At 46.9% G+C, this 27,250-nt stretch overlaps 1 protein-coding gene across 2 annotated transcripts in view; it reads left to right on the forward strand.

Annotated features, from left to right (window-relative positions):
• LOC144479165 (ras association domain-containing protein 8-like) overlaps positions 1-15,619 on the forward strand; it is a 94,110-nt gene extending 78,491 nt beyond the window's left edge. For both annotated transcript variants that reach the window (XM_078197758.1, XM_078197757.1), the window contains exon 5: positions 14,036-15,619. In XM_078197758.1, the coding sequence (XP_078053884.1) occupies positions 14,036-14,145 (110 nt within the window). In that variant the 3' untranslated portion in view covers positions 14,146-15,619. The remainder of the gene's footprint in view (positions 1-14,035) is intronic.
• The last annotated feature ends 11,631 nt before the right edge of the window (positions 15,620-27,250 follow it).

The raw sequence follows: 27,250 nt of genomic DNA on the forward strand, positions 1-27,250 counted from the left end.
GTAAATGTATGGGTTATGGGGATAGGGCCTGGGTGGGATTGTGGTCGGTGCAGACTCGATGGGCCAGATGGCCTCCTTCTGCACTGTAGGCCCTATGATTCTATTATTCACTGCTGCCCCACAGCCACAGGGATCTGGGTTTGATTCCCACTGTCTGTGTGGAGTTTGCACATTCTCCCCGTGTCTGCGTGGTTTTCCTCCGGGCGCTCCGGTTTCCTCCCACAGTCTGAAAGACGTGCTGGTTAGGTGCATTGGCCATGCTAAATTCTCCCTCAGTGTACCCGAACAGGCGGTGGAATTTTCACAGTAACTTTATTGTAGTGTTAATGTAAGCCTACTTGCGACAATAATAAATAAACTTTAAACTATGATATGAACTGTGTGACTCAGGAGCTGCATTTCAGGGAAGCCCTTCAGTACAAGTCTACTTTCGAAGAAGGGAAATTTCTGGAAAATGCTGGAAATTTGTGCCAAATAGCAAAGACTGGGAATGCAGGCATACTCAGCACAATTACCATTCCCTTGGGAAACAGCAACTGTGTCATGGCGTGCTTTAGCTGTCAAGTCCTGTTGAATGTGAAAAATGTTCCCAATCTGAATTAGAGCTTAGTGTGGAAAATAATTGCAATCACAGTTCTGTTCAGCTGGTTGAATGGTACATGCCATGATTGTTAGTTCCTCCTCCCTGTGCTAATGTTCACGTTGCCACTGTTCAGCAGGTTCAATGATGTATTGTTCCATTAGTAGATGTTCTACTCAGAGCATGAGCTTTTTAAAGGGACAGTCCAACAATCCTGCTGCTGCAATCTACAAAGTAATTTACAGCCTATTTTGATCTTGGTCCATGCTACATTCATCATTTTTAATTTGATTAAGAAGTTGATTCTATACTGTGTAACAGAGAAAAGAAAATGACCTGTACGGCATCTTATCGCATTTTGCAGAGAAAATTGCAAAGTATTTCACACGGAATTAGAATCCTTTGCAATGAAATATATGTGAAAGCGTGCTGTGAACAATTCCACTCTCCGCATTATAATGAGGACCTCGAGATATTGGGGAAACTGCAAAAGAGATTTACTGGAATGTAATCAAAATCAAGAGGAAAGACGAAATAAACTAGAGCCCCTTCCTCCAGGAATTAGAAGATTTGGAGGGGCGGTGCGGGGCGGGGTGGGGAGGTGGGGGGGGGGGGGGGGGGTGGGGGGGGGGGCGGTAACCTGACTGAGGTGTCTAAGATTATGAACAGGGTTTGACAGGGTGAATGTAGAGAGGTTGTGCTCATTTGTGGGGATACCAGAATGAGGAATCGTCAATATGAGATAGTCACTAATAAATCCAATTGGACATTCAGGAGAAACCTCTGGAAAGGGAAAACAGCATAAACACAAGAGGGAGAAAGGAATAGAAGAATATTTTAATGAGACAAAACTAAATGAAAATACAGCGGCTAATGAAAATGTAGATTACAAATGGAAAATGCTGTAAATACCCAGGAAGGTAAGAAGCAGCTGCGGGGAGATTCACAAAGCTAATGGCCTGATTTACCCTGTCCCATGGGAGTGGAAGTGAAGAGGGGGTGTTTCAGGAAAACTGGGAGTGGCAGGGCCTGGGTTCTCCGATGCAAATCCCATTGTATGGGATGTTTCTCAGGGGCAACGTGGAAGTACATTGCCAGCTGCTGCATGAAGGCAGGCGGGCAGCTTAAATAGTTAGGGACCCCAATTAGGGATGTTGTGTGGCCAAGAGGTTCTGCACCACATGGGAAGGCTGCCAGCTCTGTGGGGATGGCCTCCTGCAGCAGTTGGGTGTGGGGAGTGTCATTGGGCACTGGAACCAGTGGCCTTATGAACATCTTGTAAGGGTATTGGAGCCGGTGCCTCTTACTAACCCTGAGGGGGCGATGGGTGGGTGGGAGGGTGGGATTGGAGCCGGTGGCCTCATTTCCCAAAGAGGGTAGGAATGGCATCCTCCCCAGGAGAGCTTTCCCCTTCGATCCGAGGAGCTTGCCTTGCATTGACCTGCTCGCTTCAGCTGCACCCATGTTAGACAGAGCCCCGAGGCTCCTGGGCTGTGATTGGGCCAGTAGCATTGGACAGCAAGTATGGTGGCAGCCAATTAGGTGGCTGCTTCTGGAAAAATAGCGAACGCGGTCTCAGGACCAGATATGACGGTGGAACACATGCAATCAAGTCTGTCCTGCCACAGAGTACAGCACTAAACCCCTGGGTGCATAATTAATGAGGTTGGTGCTGGAAGATGGCTTGGTTTCCCGTCAGTTTCCACAGCAGGGAACACTCCCTGTTCCCGCCCTTGCCAAGGGACGTGGTCCCAGATGGGAGAATCGAGCCCAATGTTAAATGTGCTGTACACATGCAAGTTGCAGTTGGGCTGGGAAGCTAATGTGAAAAGAGTATGTGCATAGGGCGGCACGGTAGCACAGTGGTTAGCACTGCTGCTTCACAGCTCCAGGGTCCCGGGTTCGATTCCGGCTCGGGTCACTGTCTGTGTGGAGTTTGCACATTCTCATCGTGTCTGCGTGGGTTTCCTCCGGGTGCTCCGGTTTCCTCCCACAGTCCAAAGATGTGCGGGTTAGGTTGATTGGCCAGGTTAAAAATTGTCCCTTAGAGTCCTGGGATGTGTAGATTAGCGGGTAAAATATGTGGGGGTAGGGCCTGGGTGGGATTGTGGTCGGTGCAGACTCGATGGGCCGAATGGCCTCCTTCTGCACTGCAGGGTTTCTATGATGATTTCAAATGATGTTGAAAGGGGAACTGCCATCTAGACAGTCATAGTCATAGAGTCTTCATGGAAACAGACCCTTCGGCCCAACTTGTCCATGCCGTCCTTTTTTCTTTAACCACTAAGCTAGTCCCAATTGCCCACATTTGGCCCATAGCCCCACTATACCCATTTTACCCATGTAACTGTCTAAATGCTTCTTAAAAGACAACATTGTACCCACCTCTACTACTACCTCTGGCAGCTTGTTCCAGACACTCACCACCCTCTGTGTGGAAAAAAATGCCCCTCTGGACCCTTTTGTATCTCTCCCCTCTCACCTTAAACCTATGCCCTCTAGTTTTAGAATCCCCTAACTTTTGGAAAAGATGTATTGAGGGAGTGCAGCCAAGGTTTACCAGGCTGATTCCGGGGATGGCGGAACTAATGTATGAGGAGAGATTGACCAAGTTAGGATTGTTTTCGCTGGAGTTCAGAAGAATGAGGAGGATCTCACAGAGACTTATAAAATTCTAACAGAACTAATCAGTGTAGATGCAGGGAGGATGTTCCCGATGGTGGGGGAGTCCAGAACCAGGAGTCATTTAGGATGGAGATGAAGAGACATTTCTTCACCCAAAGAGTGGTGAGCCTGTGGAATTCATTACCACAGGAAGTAGTTGATGCCAAAATATTGAATGTATTCAAGAGGCGGCTGGATATAGCACTTGGGGCGAATGGGATCAAAGGTTATGGGGAGAAAGCAGGATTAGGTTATTGAGTTGGATAATCAGCCGTGATCATGATGAATGGTGGAGCAGGCTCGAAGGGCCAAATGGCCTCCTCCTGCTCCTATCTTCTGTGTTTCTATGTTTTTATGTTGACTATCTACCTTATCTATGCCCCTCATTATTTTATAGACCTCTATAAGATCACCCCTGAGCCTCCTACGCTCCAGGGTAAAAACTCTCCTTATAACTCAAACAATCACGTCCCGGTAGCATCCTAGAAAGTCTTCAAGGGAATGCAGAGAGTTTGTGAGCTGACCAGGTTTTGGTATTTTATAATTTGTCAGCTAATTTCACATTACTCTTGTTGTAGAGGATTAATCAAACACAGGTTTTCTGTGATGATGGCGCTGATTTCTTTGCTGGTAGGTGACACTGTCCTTTCAAAGTTAGGATGAGGTCAGTATTTACAAAGTACACCCCCCCCCCCCCCCCCCCCCCCGCACCCACCCCTCACCTACCCCTCACCCAACTGTCACACAGACAAATAAAACAATTGAAAGCTACAGTGTGAAGAGCAATGAGAAAAGGAATGGCGGATGAGATGAGAAGTTAATAAAGAGAAGCAAGAGGTCTTGAGAAAGGAACGCTTAAGTTAACAAGGCAGAGGAATCACCTTTCTGAATCAACAGGAATCCTCCAGCCCCACTGTTATACCAACTGTAGCAAGTCTATCAGCACATCCTGCTGAGACTTTCCATGCACTGGTGAGAATGGGGTTCAGATTGTCCCTGAACTCTGCAGCAAGAGAGGGATGATGGAATCTAGAAAGCTAGCTGGAACCTCTCAAACCGAGAAATTCATGTTAATTCAGTGCCACCTGTCTAATTGTCACACAAGGCTTTATGGAGACAAAGGGACAGTTGCTTAAGTTAGACACAGGTCTTGAAGCTCTAGTTGCCCAGCTATGAGGCAGGATGTATGCAGTTTGAAGGCTGGAAAGTACATTACATTGGCAAATCCCCCAGTCTCCCTCCTGCTGCCATAACAAAAGGCGAACAGGGCTGTGACCTGCTGGAGAATCAGACCCTTGATTCCATCCAGTATTCTAAGGATGAATCTGGTGGGTACATTTTGAGCTGCTGTCGGGACACCGTCAAATGAGGCCTTCACACAATATTGGAGTTCCAATCGTGTTAACCTGGAAGCTCCCAATGAAGTGGTTCTGGGATTGGTTGCTATAAAGAGTCAGGTTGATTCCACTTTTGACAGAACTTGCCAGTACACCAAATTTGTGCAGTGCTGTGCAGCACTCAGGGCTATAGAGGCAAAACAGGCCCCAGCTGCACGAGAATTGGGTCACTGTCTGTGTGGAGTTTGCACGCTCTCCCCGTGTCTGCGTGAGTTTCCTCCGGGTGCTCCAGTTTCCTCCCACACTCCAAAGATGTGCAGGTTAGGTTGATAGGCCATGCCAGATTGCCACTTAGTGCCAGGGGATTAGCATGATAAATACATGGGGCTGCAGGGATAGGGGCTGGTGGGATTGCGGTCAGTGCAGACTCGATGGGCCGAATGGCCTCCTTCTATACTGTAGGGATTCTATGATTCTAATTGCACAACTTCAGCAGGTTAATATCCCACAGTAAAGGGCGTGAGACCATTCCCTTAATTCCAAAAACCCAATGGACGTTAGGCCTTGCTTTGAATTCCAATACATCCATCTGTCCCAGATACAGCACCATTACCCCAAAATCAACGGAGGAAATTTGGAGCCATCATATTGATATGGCCTCATTGAAAAGTTCTAAAGGCCCAATGTTTGTATCCACCCAAAAGGCTACAACACAATGTTGAAGGGAGACGGTGGCGTACTGGTAATGTCAATGGACTAGTAACCCAGAGGCACTTTGTAATCCAGAGGCACACCATGACAGCTTGTGGGGTTTAAATTCAATTACTAAAATATCTGGAATTGAAAGCTAGTTTCAGTAATAGTGATCATTATACTATCATCAATTGTTGTAAAAACCCATCTGGTTCACTAATGTCCTTTTGGGAAGGAAATCTGCTGTCCTTACCTGGTCTGACCCACATATAACTCCAGAGCCACAGCAAAGTAGTTGACCCTTAACTGCCCTCTGAAATAGCCTGACATACATGCCCAGTTCAAGGGCAATTAAGGATGGGCAACAAATGCTGGCCTTGTCAGTGATGCCCACATCCTGTGAAAGAATATGTCCGGAATTCTATAACCTCACCCGTAGCTGGGATTCTCCAGTCCCGCTGCAGTGAATTTGGCTGAGTGCCCAATTCTCCAGTCTTCCTGACAGCAGTGGTGGGGTGAACAAGACTGGAGAACTCCAGCTTAAAAATCTGCTCTATAAGGTGCAACTGGGGTTCACTTTTTATGTACAATTCAGTGAAAGTCCAGTACAGGGATGGTGGTCTACATGACCTCCTGTGATATAAACACCAATAGTTCTCTAATTAAGAGGAGGTTGTGTAGGGCTCTGTACTGGGACCTCTGCTATTTGTGATATATATAAATGATTTGGAAGAAGGTGTAACTGGTGTAATCAGCAAGTTTGCGGATGACACAAAGATGGCTGGAATTGCGGATAGCGAAGAGCATTGTCGGGCAATACAGCAGGATATAGATAGGCTGGAAAATTGGGCGGAGAGGTGGCAGATGGAGTTTAATCCGGATAAATGCGAAGTGATGCATTTTGGAAGAAATAATGTAGGGAGGAGTTATACAATAAATGGCAGAGTCATCAGGAGTATAGAAACACAGAGGGACCTAGGTGTGCAAGTCCACAAATCCTTGAAGGTGGCAACACAGGTGGAGAAGGTGGTGAAGAAGGCATATGGTATGCTTGCCTTTATAGGACGGGGTATAGAGTATAAAAGCTGGAGTCTGATGATGCAGCTGTATAGAACGCTGGTTAGGCCACATTTGGAGTACTGCGTCCAGTTCTGGTCGCCGCACTACCAGAAGGACGTGGAGGCGTTAGTAAGAGTTCAGAGAAGGTTTACCAGGATGTTGCCTGGTATGGAGGGTCTTAGCTATGAGGAGAGATTGGGTAAACTGGGCTTGTTCTCCCTGGAAAGACGGAGAATGAGGGGAGATCTAATAGAGGTGTACAAGATTATGAAGGAGATAGATAGGGTGAACGGTGGGAAGCTTTTTCCCAAATCAGAAGTGACGTTCACGAGGGGTCACGGGCTCAAGGTGAGAGGGGCGAAGTATAACTCAGATATTAGAGGGATGTTTTTTACACAGAGGGTGGTGGGGGCCTGGAATGCGCTGCCAAGTAGGGTGGTGGAGGCAGGCACGCTGACATCGTTTAAGACTTACCTGGATAGTCACATGAGCAGCCTGGGAATGGAGGGATACAAACGATTGGTCTAGTTGGACCAAGGAGCGGCACAGGCTTGGAGGGCCGAAGGGCCTGTTTCCTGTGCTGTACTGTTCTTTGTGGGGAGGGGGGTAATTTTCCACGTACCTGCCACCCTGGGAAACTTCCCTTTTTGCCTGCAAGTAGCACACTCAACACTTTCAGATCTGCTCCAGCAATGAGCAAGCTCTCCAACCCCAATATATACAAGGTAGGGTTGCCAACCCTCCGGGATTAGCCTGGAGTCTCCAGGGATTGAAGATCCCCAGGACTCTGCTGTGTGCGACCCTGGAGAAAAATCACCAGAACATTAAAAGAAATTGGTTTTTGTTTGTCATTTTCTTTGAGCATTTCTCTTTAACAGATATTTAAAAAATGAAAATGGGGGGGCGGAAAAAGACTCTTTGGTTGACAGTCATCCAGTTGGATAATGAGACATTTTGCTTTCCAAAGGTGTAGGAAAGCAGTGTGTTACAAGGATGGACACGTTTGGTCAACTAATGGCCGGAGTGTGGGGGCAAGTCACATGATTAAACCTCCACAAAAAGGTTTAATCACAGTTGGAAACTCTAGCGGGAGGAGTTTTCCCATCCCGCCCAGCACGGGAATCATAGCGGGCGAGGGCGGACCATGCAAAGATCCGTTGACCTCAGGCGGGATTTTCCGATCTTGGGGGCAAGCAAGGTCGGAAAATCCCACTCAACAACTCAGCTTTAATGCAGCAAAAAGTAGGAACGTGCTTCACAAGCATAAAATCAGCTAAATGAGTGACACCAAACCATAGAAAAAGCCGTTAGATTAGGTGGCCTATTGCTTGATTGAAAAGGTAGATTTTAAACTGCCTTACAGGTGGAGAGAGAGATGGGAGAAGAATCCAAAGTTTAGGGACTAAACAGCTGAAGATGTGGTCACCAATGATGAGATGAAATAAATGAGGGAAAAACAAGAGGTCACGGTGCATATGGAAAGTACATAACTTTACCCTTTGTTTTATGGTACCACAATCTGTGGTGCATCATTAACAGTTTTAGCGATTTCTTGCAACACTGAGGCTGCCATCTGGCCTCCAGCCATTTGGCTGCAACTGAATTGAGGTCGACGTTTCGAAACAGTTATCAACACTTCAGGGATTCACTCCGAGGTCAGAGCAGTCCTCACTCAGGGTATATTCACACCCTCTCTTTGATACATTGGCACCATGCTTCAGAATCAATCCTCGTGTGAAGTTCCACACATCAATCGGCAGACAGGAGCTCATCAAAGACTCCAGCAAATCAATCCTTACGACTGATTCTTGTCCTTCTACCGCGGGCGATCTGTCTCTTTCAGCATCTGGTGCTGGCTACGAAGCAATTACTTTCCAATGAGCATCAACATTTTCTTTACACGTGTGAGTAAAACCTTCTCCCAGCATTAACATTCCCGCCTCCGAGTCAGACCCCAGTCCAGGGAGGAACAATAGTGATGTGAGATCATATAATAATTTCTGATTTGATTTGATTTATTATTGTCACATGTATTGGGATACAGTGAAAAGTATTGTTTCTTGCACGCTGTACAGTCAAACATAGCATTCATAGAGTACATAGGGGAGAAGGAAAGGAAAGCGTGCAGAATGTGGTGTTGCAGTCATAGCTAGGGTGTAGAGAAAGATCAACTTAAAATATGATAGGACCATTCGAATGTCTGATGGCAGCAGGGAAGAAGCTGTTCTTGAGTCAGTTGGTACGTGTTCTCAGACTTTTGTATCTTTTTCTTGATGGAAGAAGGCAGAAGAGAGAATGTCCGGGGTCCTTGATTATGCTGGCTACTTTTCCGAGGCAGCGGGAAGTGTAAACGGAGTTGGAGTCAATGGATGGGAGGCTGGTTTGCGTGATGGACTGGGCTATATTCACAACACTTTGTAGTTTCTTGCGGTCTTGGCCAGAGCAGGAACCATACCACTACACTACAGAGGTGGAGGCTGACTGCTATGTCCTGTTGCCTGTGATGACCTTGGCGTACGTCCTCTGGTGTGTGCTGAGTGGAGGCCCCTGGGATGTGACCCCAATTCTAAACTTGAAATACACTGCACCCATGTGTGTGTGTGTGTGGGTGTGCGTATGTGTGTATGGATATGTGTGTGTGTGCGTGCGTGTGTATGTGTCTCTCTGTGCTGGCAGAGGGTGTGGGTGAGCACTATGATGGTTCTTCATGAGCTCTCTCATCTTCCGACATGCTCTGGGGGCTGCGAGTGTTGCTCAGGTGAATGGATGGTCTCGCTCTGCGGGAGCCTGTGATAAACTGAAGCTGTGACTCACTGTGATTGTCAGGATTTGATGAAGGGATGGAGCTGAGATCAGTATCAGGTTTCCCTGGAATTCCCTCCCTAATGGCATTATGGGTTAACCCACAGCACATGGACTGCAGCGATTCAAGAAGGCAGCTCACCTTCTCAAGGGCAACTAGGGATGGGCAATAAATGCTGGCCAGCCAGTGACACCCATGTCCCACGAATGAATAAAAAATAGGTTGTAGGCAGAGACCAATCTCCCTCCGCCACAGAGCGATCGCTGTCCTCCCCAGCAAGGCCTGTGGCAGCCTCCTCACACTCCGTGAGGGCAACAATGAGCTCTGTTGTCCTTCCCCAAGTCGGGGCTCACTCACATTTGTTGTGAAGCAGCTTGGCCCATATGAAGTTGAAGGAAAGGCAATGTGATCAGAGGGGGTAGAGGAGAGGTTGGGTGAGATGCATGTCTCCTCTGATGGTGGGACTTCCCCAGGAGGACCAGAGGATGGAGTGTGAGCAACAAGGCAGATGGGATGGTGATGATGTGTGAAGGGATCTCTGAGAGAATGAGTGATGATGTGTGGCCCCGCTAATGGATGTGTGAGATCCATGAAGTGTGCAGCCATTTGAGTACATGAAGCCATGATGAGAGTTTGATGCTGAGAGAGGATTTACCCGGGCGGAGTGGATGAGATCATTCATCCGCTTCCTGTCCTGCGTGGCATGTTTGGCACGTTTCCAACCACGCTGCCCTCGTGGACATCTGTCTCCCAGGCCAGAGAGGTCAGGTTGCTGTGCCTCCCGGAGTCTCCCTGGGGAGGAGGAAGAGGAGTACCCGGACTCCTCAAATCTGCCTCCAACAGATCGAGACTATCCATCCACCTGAGCGACACTCCCAGCCCCCAGAGCATGCCAGAAGATGAGCGGGCACACGGCGAACCATCATAGTGCTCACCCACACCCTCCACCAGTGCATGCACGCGCACGCACACACACACACACACACAGATGTGCACACGCACACACACACACACAGATGCGCACACGCACGCACACACACACATGCATGCGCACGCACACATGCATGTGCGTGCACACACACACACACACACACGGGTGCAGTGTATTTCAAGTTTAGAATTGGGGTCACATCCCTGGGGTCTCCGCTCAGGACACTCCAAGTGTGTGCAGCCGCCCCGAGACCCCTCTGCCCGTGCCTGCACCCACTCCAGTAGCGCAAGCCACTGAGGACGCTTCTGTCCCAGAGCAGGAGACCCATTTCAGGCTGGGGCCCCTCAAGACTCAGACCACCAGAGGACGCCCGCCAAGGTCATCACAGGTAACAGGATATAGCATGGTGGTTGGGAATCAGGGTACAGACTTCTTCTTGTACCTGCTAGCCTTTTGCCTCTGGGTTGCTGGCATCCTGCACGGTCCATTGAAGACAGGTGGACGGGAGAGAGTGACGCGAGTGTGCTGGACTGGTGTTTAAATATAGCGGCCAGACCTTCAAACCCAGCAGCTGATGCCGGGCGGACGAATCAGCTCCCGACCCCCCAGGTGATTTGGTGAGATGCTCACCCCTGCATAACCAATGAAGATTCAAGCACGGAATCAGATGTAGGTTCAAGCCATTCTGGCCAGCGGGAACGGCACCACTGGAACACCTGTCACCGTCACTTAGATAAAAAATATGAGAATTGCACCCTTTACTTTAAAATAAAATGGAGTTGAGAGTTCAGGTGACCTTTTCTTTCCTGCAATACCTGAGCTAATCTTTGTGTCTGGACAAGTCTTGACATCATCATTAAAAATGTGAAAAACGCTTCCTGGGGTTAATGGCTGCCCTTCTCCAAACAGTTAAATAAACCTAGTTTTACAATGCTGTTCACAGACTTTCAACTGCAGACTTGAAATCCAGAGCAAGGGTGTGAAGAGACAGGATGGTATGTGAATGGCCAATACTCAGACCCCAGTGTTTGAGAAGGGTTTCGACATCTGTAAGGACAATGGAAAAGGTGATTTGGTCACATGACAGTTGGTGGGGGAGAGCAGGAACTGGTTGTCCCCTGTGGAACCTTCCCATAGGAAGCAGGGTCCTTGACAAACCGAGGAGGTGGGGCAAGATGTCATGAGGCAACACAGAAAGCAGCAAGGGAAAATCCAGGACCTGTGAGGGTGGCAGGGGTCTAGGGCAACCGGAAGACCCGTGAGGCGGCTAAGGAGCAAGGAAGGAGAATTAGAGACCGTCAGGCAAACTGGCAGCACCACTGAGTCTGAGAAGCTTTATGGAGGGAGAGGAGAGAAGGACTGCAGCCAGCAGCTGGGCAGCAGAAGCAGTCTAGTGATTCGTTGTGTTGAGGAGCTGAGGCCCAGAGTAGGACTGGGATCTGGAGCATTGACGATGAATATTCTCTGGAAATAGTTTGTTTCTTGAAGTTACACTTTCCCTTGCAAGTTTATACGGTTTTGATGTTGGCGGAATAAAGGAGTGTGGTTATTTTTTTATCTTTGTGCAGTCAGTATGGTGGTGGCATGGTGACACAGTGGTTAGCACTGCTGCCTCACAGCGCCAGGGACCCAGGTTCGATTCCTGGCTTGGGTCACTGTCTGTGTGGAGTCTGCACATTCTCCCTGTGTCTGCGTGGGTTTCCTCCGGGTGCTCCAGTTTCCTCCCACAGTCCAAAAAACGTGCTGGTTAGGTGAATTGGCCATGCTAAATTCTTCCTCAGCGTACCTGAACAGGAGTGTGGCGACTTGGAGATTTTCACAGTAACTTCATTGCAGTGTTAATGTAAGCCTACTTGTGACTAATAAATAAACTTTAAACTTTATATTTCAATCTCATGTTACATAAGAAACTTCAGTCGTCAGGGATTTGAGTTGACCTTGATCTCTCTGAGAACGGGAGCAGGGTTTAGCTGCAGAGATTCAATATCACACCTTGCCTGGTGATGAGCAAGAGAAACCATTGCCTGTAAACTCTATCCAACAGCGAAGCCATCTTTTTAAAACATCATGTTGACCAAAGAAGTATCAAAGCTTCACCCTAGAGAGAGACAAAGAACTCTTGAACTCTTAAGAACTAAATGTATGATCTTTTCTTGAGTGTGTGAGTGGGTGTGGTTGCATATATATATTTGGCTGTTGGATAATACACATTTGTCTTAGAATCCTGCAGAATCCTGCAAGAGTGCAGAAGGAGGCCATTCGGCCCATTGAGTCTGCACCGACCACAATCCCACCCAGGCCCTATCCCCATAACCCCATTTACTCTAGCTAGTCCCCCTGACACTAAGGGGCAATTAGCATGGCCAATCCACCTAACCTGCACATCTTTGGAGTGTGGGAGGAAACCGGAGAACCCGGTCTTCCTTTTAAGAACTTACAAGAAAACTTGTCCTTTGTCTGTTCCACAGTTACAGGACACGGGGGTTAAACACATTTTTCTTTTTAAAACACTCTGGGGTCAGTTGAGAGGTGGGAAAACAGGAGCCATTCCTATCATCTCTGCCCTGCCCATAACAGGATCAAGAGGTCTGGTATCTCACCCAAATGGCCATTCTATATGATTGAGTCTAGAAACCTAGGAATTTTCCCATTTTGCCCACCACGGGAATTGTAGCAGGCGGGACATGGACAATGCAAAGATCCATTCACCTCAGACAGGATTTTCCGGTCTTGGGGCGAACTCGGCTGGAAAATCTCACCCCCCGAGCATTCTGTTTCTCTGACACAGATGTCAGATTTATACATCCCATCACAAAGTTGAACAAAGTGTAGTGAGGATCCCTACAGTGCACAAGGAGGCCATTCAGCCCATCGAGCCTGCACTGACACTCCGAAAAAGCATCCACGCAGGCCCTCTCCTCCTCCCTATCCCCGTAACCTCGTGCATTTCCCATGGCTCATCCACCTAACCTGCACATCATTGGAGTGTGGGAAGAAACCGCAGCACCCGGAGGAAACCCACGCGGACATGGGGAGAACGTGCATACTTCACACAGGCAGTGACCTGAGGCTGAAATTGAACCTGGGTCCCTGGCGCTGTGAGGCAGCAGTGCCAACCACTGTGCCACCGTGCCACCCAAAAAAATTAAGTGGACAGATTTCTAATTCATTGTAGATTAGAGAGACATTTAGGCCCTGAGCTGAGGCAGGAGTGGAACACAATGATCCAGGCCGTTCTGGATCATTGAGCTGGATGGGCCGACTGGCCATTTTGCAGAGAAAAAAGAAAGATTTACATTCATGTATCACTTTTCATGACCACCATATGTGTCAAATTGCTTTTGAGTCAATTAAGTCGTCTGAAAGTGTAATCACTGTTTTACTGTAGGATCCACAGCTGTTCACCAATTACGAACCCCAACGGTGTGATGTCAACCCGCCCACGAGGCCAGGGGAGGAGGGGGGTACTTTTGTCTGTGTGGGGAGGTCCGCTAATTATACTTAAATTAATTTAAGCAGGGTACCAGTCACTGGTGCGGGGGGGTGGGGGGGGGGGGGGGGGGACAATTGAGCGGGGAAATCTCGTCAGTGTAACCACCATTTTGTGACTCCCCCTCGAACCTCTGCCCCCTCTGCCATTCCCGCCTGCTGAAATTGGGGCGGAAAATCCTCCCTGCGTGCCCCCCCGCCCCCCCCCCCCCCCCGCCCCCACCCCCGCCCATCCCCACCAGATAATCTGGTAATTTTTATGAGGTAACTAAGGGATACATATTGACCAGGACAATGAATTCCCTGCAGTTCTTTCGAATTATGTAAAAGACCCTTTGACGCGATGCCCATTTCCATTCAAATTCCTGAGGTCAGTTGAGGAAGATGTTGGCCATTCCCTCTTCTGAATCTTTGATGGCTCTAGTCTCATGTTAATGTGAACTTGTATATTCAGGCATGTTTGTTTTCTCCTTCCGCAGAGTCTCTGCTCCATCCAGACTCCTTCAAGTATGGAATGTTTCCTGCCAAGGCCAAAGTTCTCCAGTACTCAATGGTCTCCAGTTTTAACCAGGAAGGGATCTATGTATAACTGTTTCATTTTATTCTGACCTTGGACTCATTTAAGTATATCAGATCACTCTGACATATGCATGGCCTGTGCTAGCAGGTGTGGCTCTGATGGCGTTGATAGGCATTAGACAAAAAGAGTGCTTCACTGAAGCATTGGAAGTTTTAGACAGGGGCTTGATTCTTGCTTTATGGCTTCTACCACATGAAGGCAACCTGCAATCGGTTGTACCCTGGATTTGGATCCAGCTTTTGGACTGCGAATTGCAATCCTCACATTGACAGCACGTGCATTGTCACAATACAACCTTATCACATCCAAGGGACATATGTGGATACGATGCTGAGAATAAAAGCAAACATATCACTTACAGTATTGAAGCTGATACAATGTACTTGGCACCACTGATAGGGGATGATGGCCTGGTGGTATTATCCCTAGCTATTCATCCAGAAGCTCAGCTAATGTTCTGGGGACCCAGGTTCGAATCCTGCCACGGCAGAGGGTGGAATTTGAATTTAATAGAAAATATCTAGAATTAAGAATCTACTAATGACCATGAAACCATTGCCGATTGTCAGAAAAACCCATCTGGTTCACTAATATCCTGTAGAGAAGGAAATCTGCCATCCTTACCTGGCCTGGCCTACATGTGACTCCAGAGCCACAGCAACGTTGTTGATTCTCAACTGCCCTCTGGAATGGCCTAGCAAGGCGTTCAGTTCAAGGGCAACTACGTTGGCCAGCCAGCGACGTCCATGTTCCACGAATGAGTAAAAAAAAGCACTGTATCATGCACTGTACTGGGCCAATGAACAATGACTTGTATTTATATCGTGCCTTTAAATTAATAAAATCACCCCATGCACTTCACAGGGACTTTGAGCCTAGGCAGCTTAAAACTTGGTTACCAATAATGTACAAATTAAAACTGGAGAGCTGAGGAGGCCAGAATTATAAGAGTGCTGATATCTCCGAGGTTTACCAATCAGATAACAGCCATTGGGAGGGGTGGTCCATTGAGTACTTGTACATAGATTTGGGACTGCAAGTAACATGGTGCACATTTGACCATCAAGTGATTCAACAGTGTATTTAGACCTAGAATTGTGTGCACTTTACTAGTCCGTTGAATACTTTAATACACATTTGGAAATAAGACAAGCCACATGTTGCTGTATTAACACTACGTACAAATGAATCTGACACAGTGACTGAGGCTAATGTGATATTTAGAATACTTGAATGCTTATGGACATTTGTTACTGTCAGGAACTGCAAGTCCACTGTCCTATAGCAATGTGCTGAGTTCCTGTGCGTAGATCACGTACTGAAACGGAAAGTCATGTTTTCATACTCACAAGACTGCTGCTTTCTTATTCACTGCACAGCCTTATTCAGCTTGAATGTTGTCCAATGCACAATAGATGCAGAACTGGTGCAGTAGTACAGACACTTTAGAGAACATTGCAAATATAAAATGTGTTGAATAATCAGAGTTAACAGTTTTTTTCACAAATAAACACCAAAGTTTTCCATTCTTAACAACAGCAGGTAAAAGCTCTATGCTAATGACTCATAAAGTCGATGAGTACTGTTCAATAAAAAGACATACTGTCGAAGTGTTTCATCTTGCACTCATCAGAACAGATGCAAGAATACCACTTGTAAAGGGAACAATGATTTATGCTGCACGGGAAGAGATTTGTGATTGATTAACAACTGGACTCTAATTGGAAGAGATATTGTCATGAAGAATGTATTAGGGAACAGTTAACTGTCAACTTTTGTATAAATTCAAACCAGGCAGGCTAATTCTGATAGATCAAATTACAACAAAAGCTTGGCAGTTTACCGTTCCCTGGTGCATTCTCCATGGCAATACCTCTCCCATTCAGAATCCACTTGCCAAACAGTCAGGACTCTCATTCCATGCAGTACAAATTGTTGTTCCCTTTACAATTGGTATTTATGCATCAGTCCTGAAGAGTGCAAGATGAAAGGGTTTTCACTCTGGGTTTTCGCCTCTCCCTGGAGATCACATGGTCTGGAATGGGGGGGGGGGGGTGGGGATGAGTTAATAGGTTGTGATGAACAAAGCATCGTAGCTGTGAGGGACAGCTCGGTGGATAGGATATTAGGATGTAGATAGGCTGGAAAATTGGGCGGGGATCCTGGATTCAGGATTCAATCCTGGACCGGGGAGCGGCGCGGGCTTGGAGGGCCGAAGGGCCTGTTCCTGTGCTGTATCGTTCTTTGTTCTTGTTCTTGAAAAGCTTTGATAGTATGTCTGTTTCTCAGCAACATGCAGAAAGTACATGACTGAAATCCACAGGGAGGGAAGAAGCTCAGTCTTTGTTTTTTTATCAGCAATCTTTTTTATATTAAAATTATCTCTATAGGAATTCACAGGACCAATGAAGGTCGTTTCAGAGCAACTTGGTGTCAAACATTTAATCAAATATCAGTCTATTTCACTCTTGATACCGCCATGCTCGCCACCCTGAGCAGGAGGTGTGCAAACGCTCCAGGATGGTCCTGGACTCTCCAGTAATTATCAAGTTATATTACAGCACAGCAGGAGGCGAGCTGGCCTACTGGGTCTTTGCCGGATTAATTAAAGATTAATTTCCTTGACACCGCTGTGGGCAACACAGGGGTAAAGAAAACAGAGGGACATGAAAAATGTATTTAGAACACAGCTATTCTTGCTCATGACAACATTGAAACTGAGGGAACTCGGATTGTCAGGTTGGAGGCAGGAGGTCACATAATGATTCCATAGAATCCCTACAGTGCTAAAGGAGGCCATTTTGCCCATCGAGTCTGTACTGACTCTCCAACAGAGCATCCCATCCAGACCCTATCCCCACATCTTTACCCCACTAATTCCCCTAACCTACACACTGATGCGCGATTAAATCACTCGGGAGGCTGGATCGTACCCGGGAAATAAAGGCTTTTATTAGTAACAAGAATGGAGCATACTGCATAACAATACAATCCCAGACTAAAGGGTCACCAGGCAGCGCAGTGACCTTTATACTCCTATAGGAAGGCGGAGCCAACCGGAGTGTACCACAGAACAATACCAACAGGTAGAACACCCCAACCCTAACCCCAACAGTAACAAGAGTAACATATGTACAAGTACCCATAGTGATAACCATCTATGGTTCAGTACCCATAGTGGCAACCATCTATGGTTCACCACACACACATTGGGACATTAAGGGACAATTTAGCATGGCCAATCCACCTTTGGACTGTGAGATGAAACCGGAGCACCCAGAGGAAACCCACACAGACACAGGGAGGGTGTGCAGAGTCCACACAGACAGTGACCCAGGGCCAGAATTGAACCCAGGTCGCTGGTGCTGTGGGGCAACGGTGTTAACCACTGTGTCACCGTGCCGCCCTAATGAACAGTCCACTCCAACCATTCACCAACATCTCAATGTGAAATAATTTGATCTGATTCATCCATTCACCTGCCCTCTGCTGATTTTCACTGTTCTTGCTGGGCCAAAGGTAAGCAGTTTTTCAGCTGTTCCCTGTGTGGATGGTGGTGGGACAGGGAGAAGGGAAGCTGAGTGAGTTCACACACACACACGCACACACATATACACACACACACACATATATACACACACACACACACACACACACCCAATGTCATCGTTCCTCCTACAATCTGGCGGTGGAGTGTTACAGTTCACTCAGAGTGTCTGCGTTGACATGGCAACAAGCACTTTGACGTGCATATTGTAATCGAGAGCTATGGATCATGATGGTAGAGGCGCCAACATTCTTTCCATCACATGGCTGACCAGGGATCCCGCCTACTCATATCCCCTTGTAACTGGCATGTGTTGAAAGGAATTGCGGGTTGACCTCCAACCTTTTTTGTTGTGTTCTGAACACACCTTCCTTGGCCATCAAGTCCTGAGGTGGAGCTCGTTCTATAATCCACGGCAGTGATGGGCAACCGAGGCATGAGTGGCCCTCCTTCATCCCAGTGGGCCAGAAGATTGAAATCAGGCTTGTTCACTAACTGTGATGCCATGGAAAAGATTAAATACATTTAATACACAAGTTATAGAAAATGCTTAATCGTTTAGGGAAGAGATTGCAGAGCCTCTGGCGATGATCTTTGCGTCGTCAATGGAGTTGGGAGAGGTGCCGGAGGATTGGAGGATTGCGGATGTGGTTCCTATTTTCAAGAAGGGGAATAGGGATAGCCCAAGAAATTACCGACCGGTGAGTCTAACCTCAGTGGTTGGTAAGCTGATGGACAAGATCCTGAGGGACAAGATTTATGAGCATTTAGAGAGGTTTAGTATGCTCAAGAATACTCAGCATGGCTTTGTCAAAGGCAGATCGTGCCTTACGAGCCTGGTGGAGTTCTTTGAAAATGTGACTAAACGCATTGACAAAGGGAAAGCGGTAGATGTGGTTTATATGGATTTTAGCAAGGCATTCGATAAGGTCCTCATGCAAGGCTTCTCGAAAAAGTGAGAGGGCACGGGATCCAAGGGGCTGCTGCTCTGTGGATCTAGAACTGGCTTGCCCAAAGGAGGCAGAGAGTGTGTATAGATGGGTCTTTTTCTAATTGGAGGTCGGTCACCAGAGTTGTGCCCCACGGATCTATTCTGGGACCCTTGCTGTTTGTCATTTTCATAAATGACCTGGATGAGGAAGTGGAGGGATGGGTTGGTAAGTTTGCCGACGACACGAAGGTTGGTGGGGTTGTGGATAGTCTGGAGGGATGTCAGAAGTTACAGAGGGACATAGATAGGATGGAAGACTGGGCGGAGAAGTGGCAGATGGACTTCAACCCAGATAAATGCATCGTGGTCCATTTTGGCAGGTCGAATGGGATGAAGGAGTACAATATAAAGGGAAAGACTCTTAGTACGGTAGAGGATCAGAAGGACCTTGGGGTCCGAGTCCATAGGACTCTAAAATCGGCCCCGCAGGTGGAGAAGGTGGTTAAGAAGGCGTATGGTGTGCTGGCCTTTATCAATCGAGGGATTGAGTTTAGGAGTCCGGGGATAATGATGCACCTATATAAGACCCTCGTCACACCCCACTTGGAGTACTGTGCTCAGTTCTGGTCGCCTCATTACAGGAAGGATGTGGAAAAGATTGAAAGGGTGCAGAGGAGATTTACAAGGATGTTGCCTGGATTGAGTGGCATGCCTTATGAGGATAGGCTGAGGGAGCTCGGTCTTTTCTCCTTGGAGAGACGTAGGATGAGAGGAGACCTAATAGAGGTATATAAGATGTTGAGAGGCATAGATCGGGTGGACTCTCAGAGGCTTTTTCCCAGGGTGGAAATGGCTGCTACGAGAGGACACAGGTTTAAGGTGTTGGGGGGTAGGTACAGGGGAGATGTTAGGGGGAAGTTTTTCACACAGAGGGTGGTGGGCGAGTGGAATCGGCTGCCGTCAGTGGTGGTGGAGGCAAACTCAATCGGGTGTTTTAAGAGACTCCTGGATGAATACATGGGACTTAATAGGATGGAGGGTTATAGGTAGGCCTAAAAGGTAGGGATATGTTCAGCACAACTTGTGGGGCCGAAGGGCCTGTTTTGTGCTGTACTTTTCTATGTTTCTATGTTTATATATTAATAGAATTACTATCAACTTCAAATGGTAAAAACAAAAGAAATATTTACACTTTGGACACAGAGGGAGCACACAGCTCTCACAGTTAATGTTGTGAGCAATCAGCACACATAGAACCATAGAACATTACAGCACAGAAACAGGCCTTTTGGCCCTTCTTGCCTGTGCCGAACCATTTTTGTGCCTAGTCCCACTGACCTGCACCTGGACCATAACCCTCCACACCCCTCTCATCCATGTACCTGTCCAAGTTTTTCTTAAATGTTAAAAGTGAGCCCGCATTCACCACTTCATCTGGCAGCTCATTCCACACTCCCACCACTCTCTGTGTGAAGAAGCCCCCCGTAATATTCCCTTTAAACTTTTCCTCCCTCACCCTTAACCCATGTCCTCTAGTTATTTTCTCCCCTAACCTCAGTGGAAAAAGCCTGCTTGCATTCACTCTATCTATACCCATCATAATTTTATACACCTCTATCAAATCTCCCCTCATTCTTCTACGCTCCAGGGAATAAAATCCTAACCTATTCAACCTTTCTCTGTAACTCAGTTTCTCAAGTCCTGGCAACATCCTTGTAAACCTTCTCTGCACTCTTTCAACCTTATTAATATCCTTCCTGTAATTAGGTGACCAAAACTGCACACAATACTCTAAATTCGGCCTCACCAATGTCTTATACAACCTCACCATAACATTCCAACTCCTATACTCAATACTTTGATTTATAAAGACCAATGTACCAAAAGCACTCTTTACGACCCTATCTACCTGTGACGCCATTTTTAGGGAATTATGTACCTGTATTCCAAGATCCCTCTGTTCTACTGCACTCTTCAGTGTCCTACCATTTAACTTGTATGTTCTACCTTGGTTTGTCCTTCCAAAGTGCAATACCTCACGCTTGTCTGCATTAAACTCCATCTGCCATTTTTCAGCCCATTTTTCTAGCTGGTCCAAATCCCTCTGCAAGCTTTGAAAACCTTCCTCATTGTCCACTACACCTCCAATCTTTGTATCATCAGCAAACTTGCTGATCCAATTTACCACATTATCATCCAGATCATTGATATAGATGACAAACAACAATGGACCCAGCACTGATTCCTGTGGCACACCACTAGTCACAGGCCTCCACTCAGAGAAGCAATCCTCCACTACCACTCTCTGGCTTCTTCCATTGATGTGGAGATGCCGGCGTTGGACTGGGGTAAATGCAGTAAGAGTTTTAACAACACCAGGTTAAAGCCCACAGGTTTATTTGGTAGCAAATACCATTAGCTTTCGGAGCGCTGCTCCTTCGTCAGATGGAGTGGAAATCTGCTCTCAAACGGCGCACAGAGACACAAAATCAAGTTACAGAATACTGTAACCACGACCACGACAGTGACCACGACACCACACAACCCTGCCACAGCAACATCTGCAAGACGTGCCGGATCATCGACACGGATGCCATCATCTCACGTGAGAACACCATCTACCAGGTACACGGTACCTACTCTTGCAACTCGGCCAACGTTGTCTACCTGATACGCTGCAGGAAAGAATGTCCCGAGGCATGGTACATTGGGGAAACCATGCAGATGCTACGACAACGGATGAATGAACACCGCTCGACAATCACCAGGCAAGACTGTTCTCTTCCTGTGGGGGAGCACTTCAGCGGTCACAGGCATTCAGCCTCTGATCTTCGGGTAAGCGTTCTCCAAGGCGGCCTTCACGACACACGACAGCGCAGAGTCGCTGAGCAGAAACTGATAGCCAAGTTCCGCACACATGAGGACGGCCTAAACTGGGATGTTGGGTTTATGTCACACTACCAGTAATCCCCACAGCTTGCCTCCTGGACTTGCAGAATCTCACTGGCTGTCCTGTCTGGAGACAATACACATCTCTTTAACCTGTGCTTAATGCTCCCTCCACTCACATTGTCTGTATCTTTAAGACCTGGTTGGCTGTAGAGATTCGCATTCTAATCAGTATTCTGTAACTTGATTTTGTGTCTCTGTGCCCTGTTTGAGAGCAGATTTCCACTCCATCTGACGAAGGAGCAGCGCTCCGAAAGCCAATGGCATTTGCTACCAAATAAACCTGTTGGACTTTAACCTGGTGTTGTTAAAACTCTTACTGTGTTCTTCCATTGAGCCAATGTCTAATCCAATTTACTACCTCTCCATGTATATCTAGCGACTGAACCTTCCTGACTAACCTCCCATGCGGGACCTTGTCAAAGGCCTTACTAAAGTCCATGTAGACAACATCCACTGCCTTCCCTTCATCCACTTTCCGGGTAACCTCCTCGAAAAACTCTAGTAGGTCGGTTAAACATGACCTACCGCGCACAAAGCCATGTTGACTCTCCCTAATAAGTCCCTGTCTATCCAAATATTTGTAGATCCTATCAGTACTCCTTCCAATAATTTACCTACTACTGACGTCAAACTTACCGGCCTATTATTTCCCACATTACTTTTTGATCCTTTTTTAAACATCGGAACAACATGAGCTATCCTCCAATCATCCGGCACCTCACCCGTGGATACCGACATTTTAAATATATCTGCCAGGGCCCCTGCAATTTCAACACTAGTCTCCTTCAAGGTCCGAGGGAATACCCTGTCCGGTCCTGAGGATTTATCTACTCTGATTTGCCTCAAGACAGCAAGCACCTCCTCCCCTTTAATCTGTATAGGTTCCATGACCTCCCTACTTGTTTGCCTTATTTCCATAGACTCCATGCCAGTTTCCTTAGTAAATACGGATACAAAAAACCCATTTAATATCTCCCCCATTTCTTTTGGTTCCATACATAGCCGACCACTCTGATCTTCAAGAGGACCAATTTTATCCCTTACTATCCTTTTGCTCTTAATATACCTGTAGAAGCTCTTAGGATTATCCTTCACCTTGTCTGCCAAAGCAACCTCATGTCTTCTTTTAGCCCTCCTAATTTCTTTCTTAAGTAGTTTCTTGCACTTTTTATACTCCTCAAGCATCTTATTTGCTCCCTGTTGCCTATACATGTCATACATCTCTCTCTTCTTCTTTACCAGAGTTCCAATATCCCTCGAGAACCAAGGTTCCTTATTCTTATTCACTTTGCCTTTAATCCTGACAGGAACATACAAACTCTGCACTCTCAAAATTTCTCCTTTGAAGGCCTCCCACTTACCAATCACATCCTTGCCAGAGAACAGCCTGTCCCAATCCACGCTTTTTAGATCCTTTCTCATTTCTTCAAATTTGGCCTTTTTCCAGTTTAGAACCTCAACCCAAGGACCAGATCTATCTTTATCCATGATCAAGTTGAAACTAATGGCGTTATGATCCCTGGAACCAAAGTGTTCCCCTACACACACTTCCGTCACTTGTCCTAACTCGTTTCCTAATAGGAGATCTAATATTGCATCCTGTCGAGTTGGTACCTCTATATATTGATTTAGAAAATTTTCCTGAACACATTTTACAAACTAACCCGTCTAGACCTTTAACAGTATGGGAGTCCCAATCTATATGTGGAAAATTAAAATCCCCATCTATCACAACTTTATGTTTCCTGCAGTTGTCTGCTATTTCTCTGCAGATTTGCTCCTCCAATTCTCGCTGACTATTGGGTGGTCTATAATACAACCCCATTAATGTGGTCATACCTTTCCTGTTTCTCAGCTCCACCCATATGGCCTCGGTAGACAAGCCCTCTAATCTGTCCTGCCTGAGCACTGCTGTAAAATTTTCCCTGACTAGCAATGCCACCCCCCCACCCTTCTTACCTCAATTGTTCTTGCTTTATGTGTGCATCACTTCAGTCATACTGGTAGGAAAAAAAACTACATGAAAAGATATCAGAGGAATGTGGTAACACTGCAAGTGGGCCTCACTCAGAACCCAGATAGGCCCCCAGGCTGCAGGTTGCCCATCACTGATCTCCAGACTTCTCCAATGCAAGCCTGGCACTGTCTAACCATCACTTGTTGATTACTTTTGTCTTCTTCCCCATTGCTTTGTAGCTTCACTTATATCTTAGTGGTTAGCACTGCTGGCTGCATGGTGGCACAGTGGTTAGCACTGCTGCCTCACAGCGCCAGGGACCCGGGTTCGATTCCAACGTTGGGTCACTGTCTCTGTGGACTCTGCACGTTCTCCCCATGTCTGCGTGGGTTTCCTCCGGTTGCTCTGGTTTCCTCCCACAGTACAAAAATGTGCGGGTTAGGTTGATTGGCTATGCTAAATTGACCCTAATTATTAGCAGGGAAAATGAGGGTTACGGGAATAGGGCCTGGGTGGGATTGTGGTCTGTATAGACTCGATAGGGCCTGGGTGGGATTGTGGTCTGTATAGACTCGATAGGGCCTGGGTGGGATTGTGGTCTGTATAGACTCGATGGGCCAAATGGCCTCCTTCTGTACTGTAGGGATTCTATGATTTCACAGCTCCAGGGACCTGGGTTCGATTCCCGGCTTGGGTCACTGTCTGTGTGGAGTTTGCACATTCTCCTCGTGTCTGCGTGGGTTTCCTCCAGGTGCTCCGGTTTCTTCCCACAGTCCCAAAGACGTGCTGGTCAGGTTGATTGGCCATGTTAAATTGTCCCTTAGTGTCCTGGGATGTGTATGTTAGAGGGATTGGCGGAGTAAATATGTGGGGTTTCGGAGATAGGGCCTGGGTGGGATCATGGTCGGTGCAGACTCAATGGGCCAAATGGCCTCTTTCTGCACTGTAGGGATTCCATGATTCAAATGTTGCCAACCAATGACCACTTTCAAAAATTTGATTTTAAAATCCAGCCTGCAATTTCTACACGGCCTCAGTGCAGGAATGTTTGCACAACTGGTCTATCTGACGAGACCAAAATGCCTGTGATGTTATTAAAACAGAGATACTTGGCTCTTCTCCCTCCAAGGGAAAGTTTGCTCATTATCCTTTTCACACAGGCAAGGGCGTTTTAAAGAAGTCACATAGTTGGGGATTGTATTTATGTGAGTTTCATGCTCCTACCCAGTGTCGGGGTCGAGATGGTGGAACTACCCTATTGGTGCGAGAGTTGCTTCTGCTTGTTCCTCAGTCTCATTCAGCAGTGTAGCAAACCCATGATCTCTATATTCTGCGTGGCAGGTATTCTTCATCATAAATGTTACACCACATGAAGGGTGAAGCAAACAAATACTAACTAAAGCCCCACAATTCTGGAAGTAGAATGGTCATCCAGAGGGCCAGGCTCATAGCCCGGCGACAGAGGTTCAAATCCCACCATGGTAACCCTTAAAATTTTAATTTAATGAATAAAAAAGTCTGAAATTAAAAGTTAGTCTCAGTAATTTTGATTCAACTAGCATTGATTTTTTAAAAGCCCACCTTCTTTGCTCATATCCTTTAGGGAAGGAAATCTGCTGTCCTTACCCAGTCTGGCCTATATGTGATTCCACACCCGTGGTTGACTCTTAACTGCCCTGTGAAATGGCCGAGCAAACCAGGTGGTTGGAGCAGTGGGGATGGGCAATAAATGCTGGCCTTGCCAGTGATGCCCACGTCCCATGCTCCCTTCCCAGATTGGCTTCAACTACATAAATGAACAATATAAACTTTAACTATATAAGCATTAACCATATAAACTATATTCACCTTCCTTTTTGATTTGATTTGATTTATTATTGTCACATGTATTAACATACAGTGAAAAGTATTGTTTCTTGCGCGCTATACAAAAAAGACATACCATTCATAGAATCATAGAAACCCTACAGTGCAGAAAGAGGCCATCTGGCCCATTGAGTCTGCACCAACCACAATCCCACCCAGCCCTATCCCCATATCCCTACACATTTACCCACTAATCCCTCTAACCTACGCATCTCAGGACACTAAGGGGCAATTTTAGCATAGCCAATCAACCTAACCCGCACATCTTTGGACTGTGGGAGGAAATCATAGAGAAGGAAACAAGAGAGTGCAGAATGTAGTGTTACAGTCATAGTTAGGGTGTAGAGAAAGATCAACTCAATGCGAGGTAGGTCCATTCAAAAGTCTGGGAAGAAGCTGTTCTTGAGTCGGTTGGTACGTGACCTCAGACTTTTGTATCTTTTTCCCGACAGAAGGCGGAAGAGAGAATGTCCGGGGTGTGTGGGGTCCTTAATTATACTGGCTGCTTTGCCGAGGCAGCGGGAAGTGTAGACGGAGTCAATGGATGGGAGGCTGGTTTGCGTGAAGGATTTACCCTTGTGTTCCAGCAGTACAGTGGGTTATGCAATGGAGTAATCGGTCATGGCTTGGCACAGTGGTTAGCACTGCTAGGGACCCGGGATCAATTCCGGCCTCGGGTCACTGTCTGTGTGGAGTTTGCACGTTCTCCCCGTGTCTGCGTGGGTTTCCTCCGAGTGCTTCGGTTTCCTCCCACAGTACAAAAATGTGCGGGTTAGGTTGATTGGCCATGCTAAATTAACCCTAGTGTCAGGGGAATTAACAGGGTAAATATGAAGGGTTACGGGAATAAGGCCTGGGTGGGATTGTGGTCGGTGCAGACTTGATGGATCGAATGGCCTCCTTCTGCACTGTAGGGATTCTATGGCTTTATGACTTCCTTCCATATTTATGTTCAACCTGTGACCATATAGTATGTCTCTCAGCATCTCTGGGCACGGCAGACTAAAACTGAAAGAATGAATCACATGTGGAGACAGAGTTATTGTGCGCTTAATAATGACACTCAGAACATTACAAAACATTTGCGTGGACATTATTTATGGAGTCCTTGCTCATTCATGTGTACAATAACTGTGTCGGTGCAGAGGTCTCAACACCTCTGCAGTGTGGGCAAAGCCGAGCATCATATAAAAATCCAGCTCTGATATAAGGTCTGTGTTGAGTGGCAGGCTGCTGCCAGTCAGTTTCAGGGAAATGCATTGAGCACCCCTCATTAGCAGCGCACAAGTGGCCTTCATTCACTGGAGACCTGGATGACTGACAGATTGCTGCATAATCACGGGAGCCTGATGAGAGCCACTAGAGTAGGTGTTTGTGACAGCAGTCACTTTCAATGACAGCTAAAGGAAAAGCTTGAGCAATTACAGAGCACAATTTAACAGTGTTGCCAATCCAGCCACAACCTTTGCAGCAATGTGGTAATGTGAACGGGGATCTCTTTCTGGAATACTGCATTTGGCTCTGAGCACTGCACTGCAGGAAAGGTTATAATGACCTGGGTGCAGGACAGATTCACCAGAACGATACCGGGCCTAAAAAGGTTACATTATAAGGACAGTTTGCACTGACTGCATTCACTTCAGTGTAGAAGATTAAAGGGCATTAAAGATTTGATAGACTAAGTGAAGAGAAAAGATTTCCTGGGATCAGAGAGTACAAAACAAGGGGAATAATGTTCAAGTTGGGCGGCACAGTTGGCACAGTGGTTGGCACAGCTCCCTTCAGCGCCAGGAACCCGGGTTCGATTTCCGTCTTGGGTCACTGTCTGTGCGGAGTCTGCACGTTCTCCCCGTGTCTGCGT

The sequence above is a fragment of the Mustelus asterias genome, chromosome 25 (assembly GCF_964213995.1).
Source record: "Mustelus asterias chromosome 25, sMusAst1.hap1.1, whole genome shotgun sequence".
In the NCBI taxonomy this organism is placed as follows: domain Eukaryota; kingdom Metazoa; phylum Chordata; class Chondrichthyes; order Carcharhiniformes; family Triakidae; genus Mustelus; species Mustelus asterias.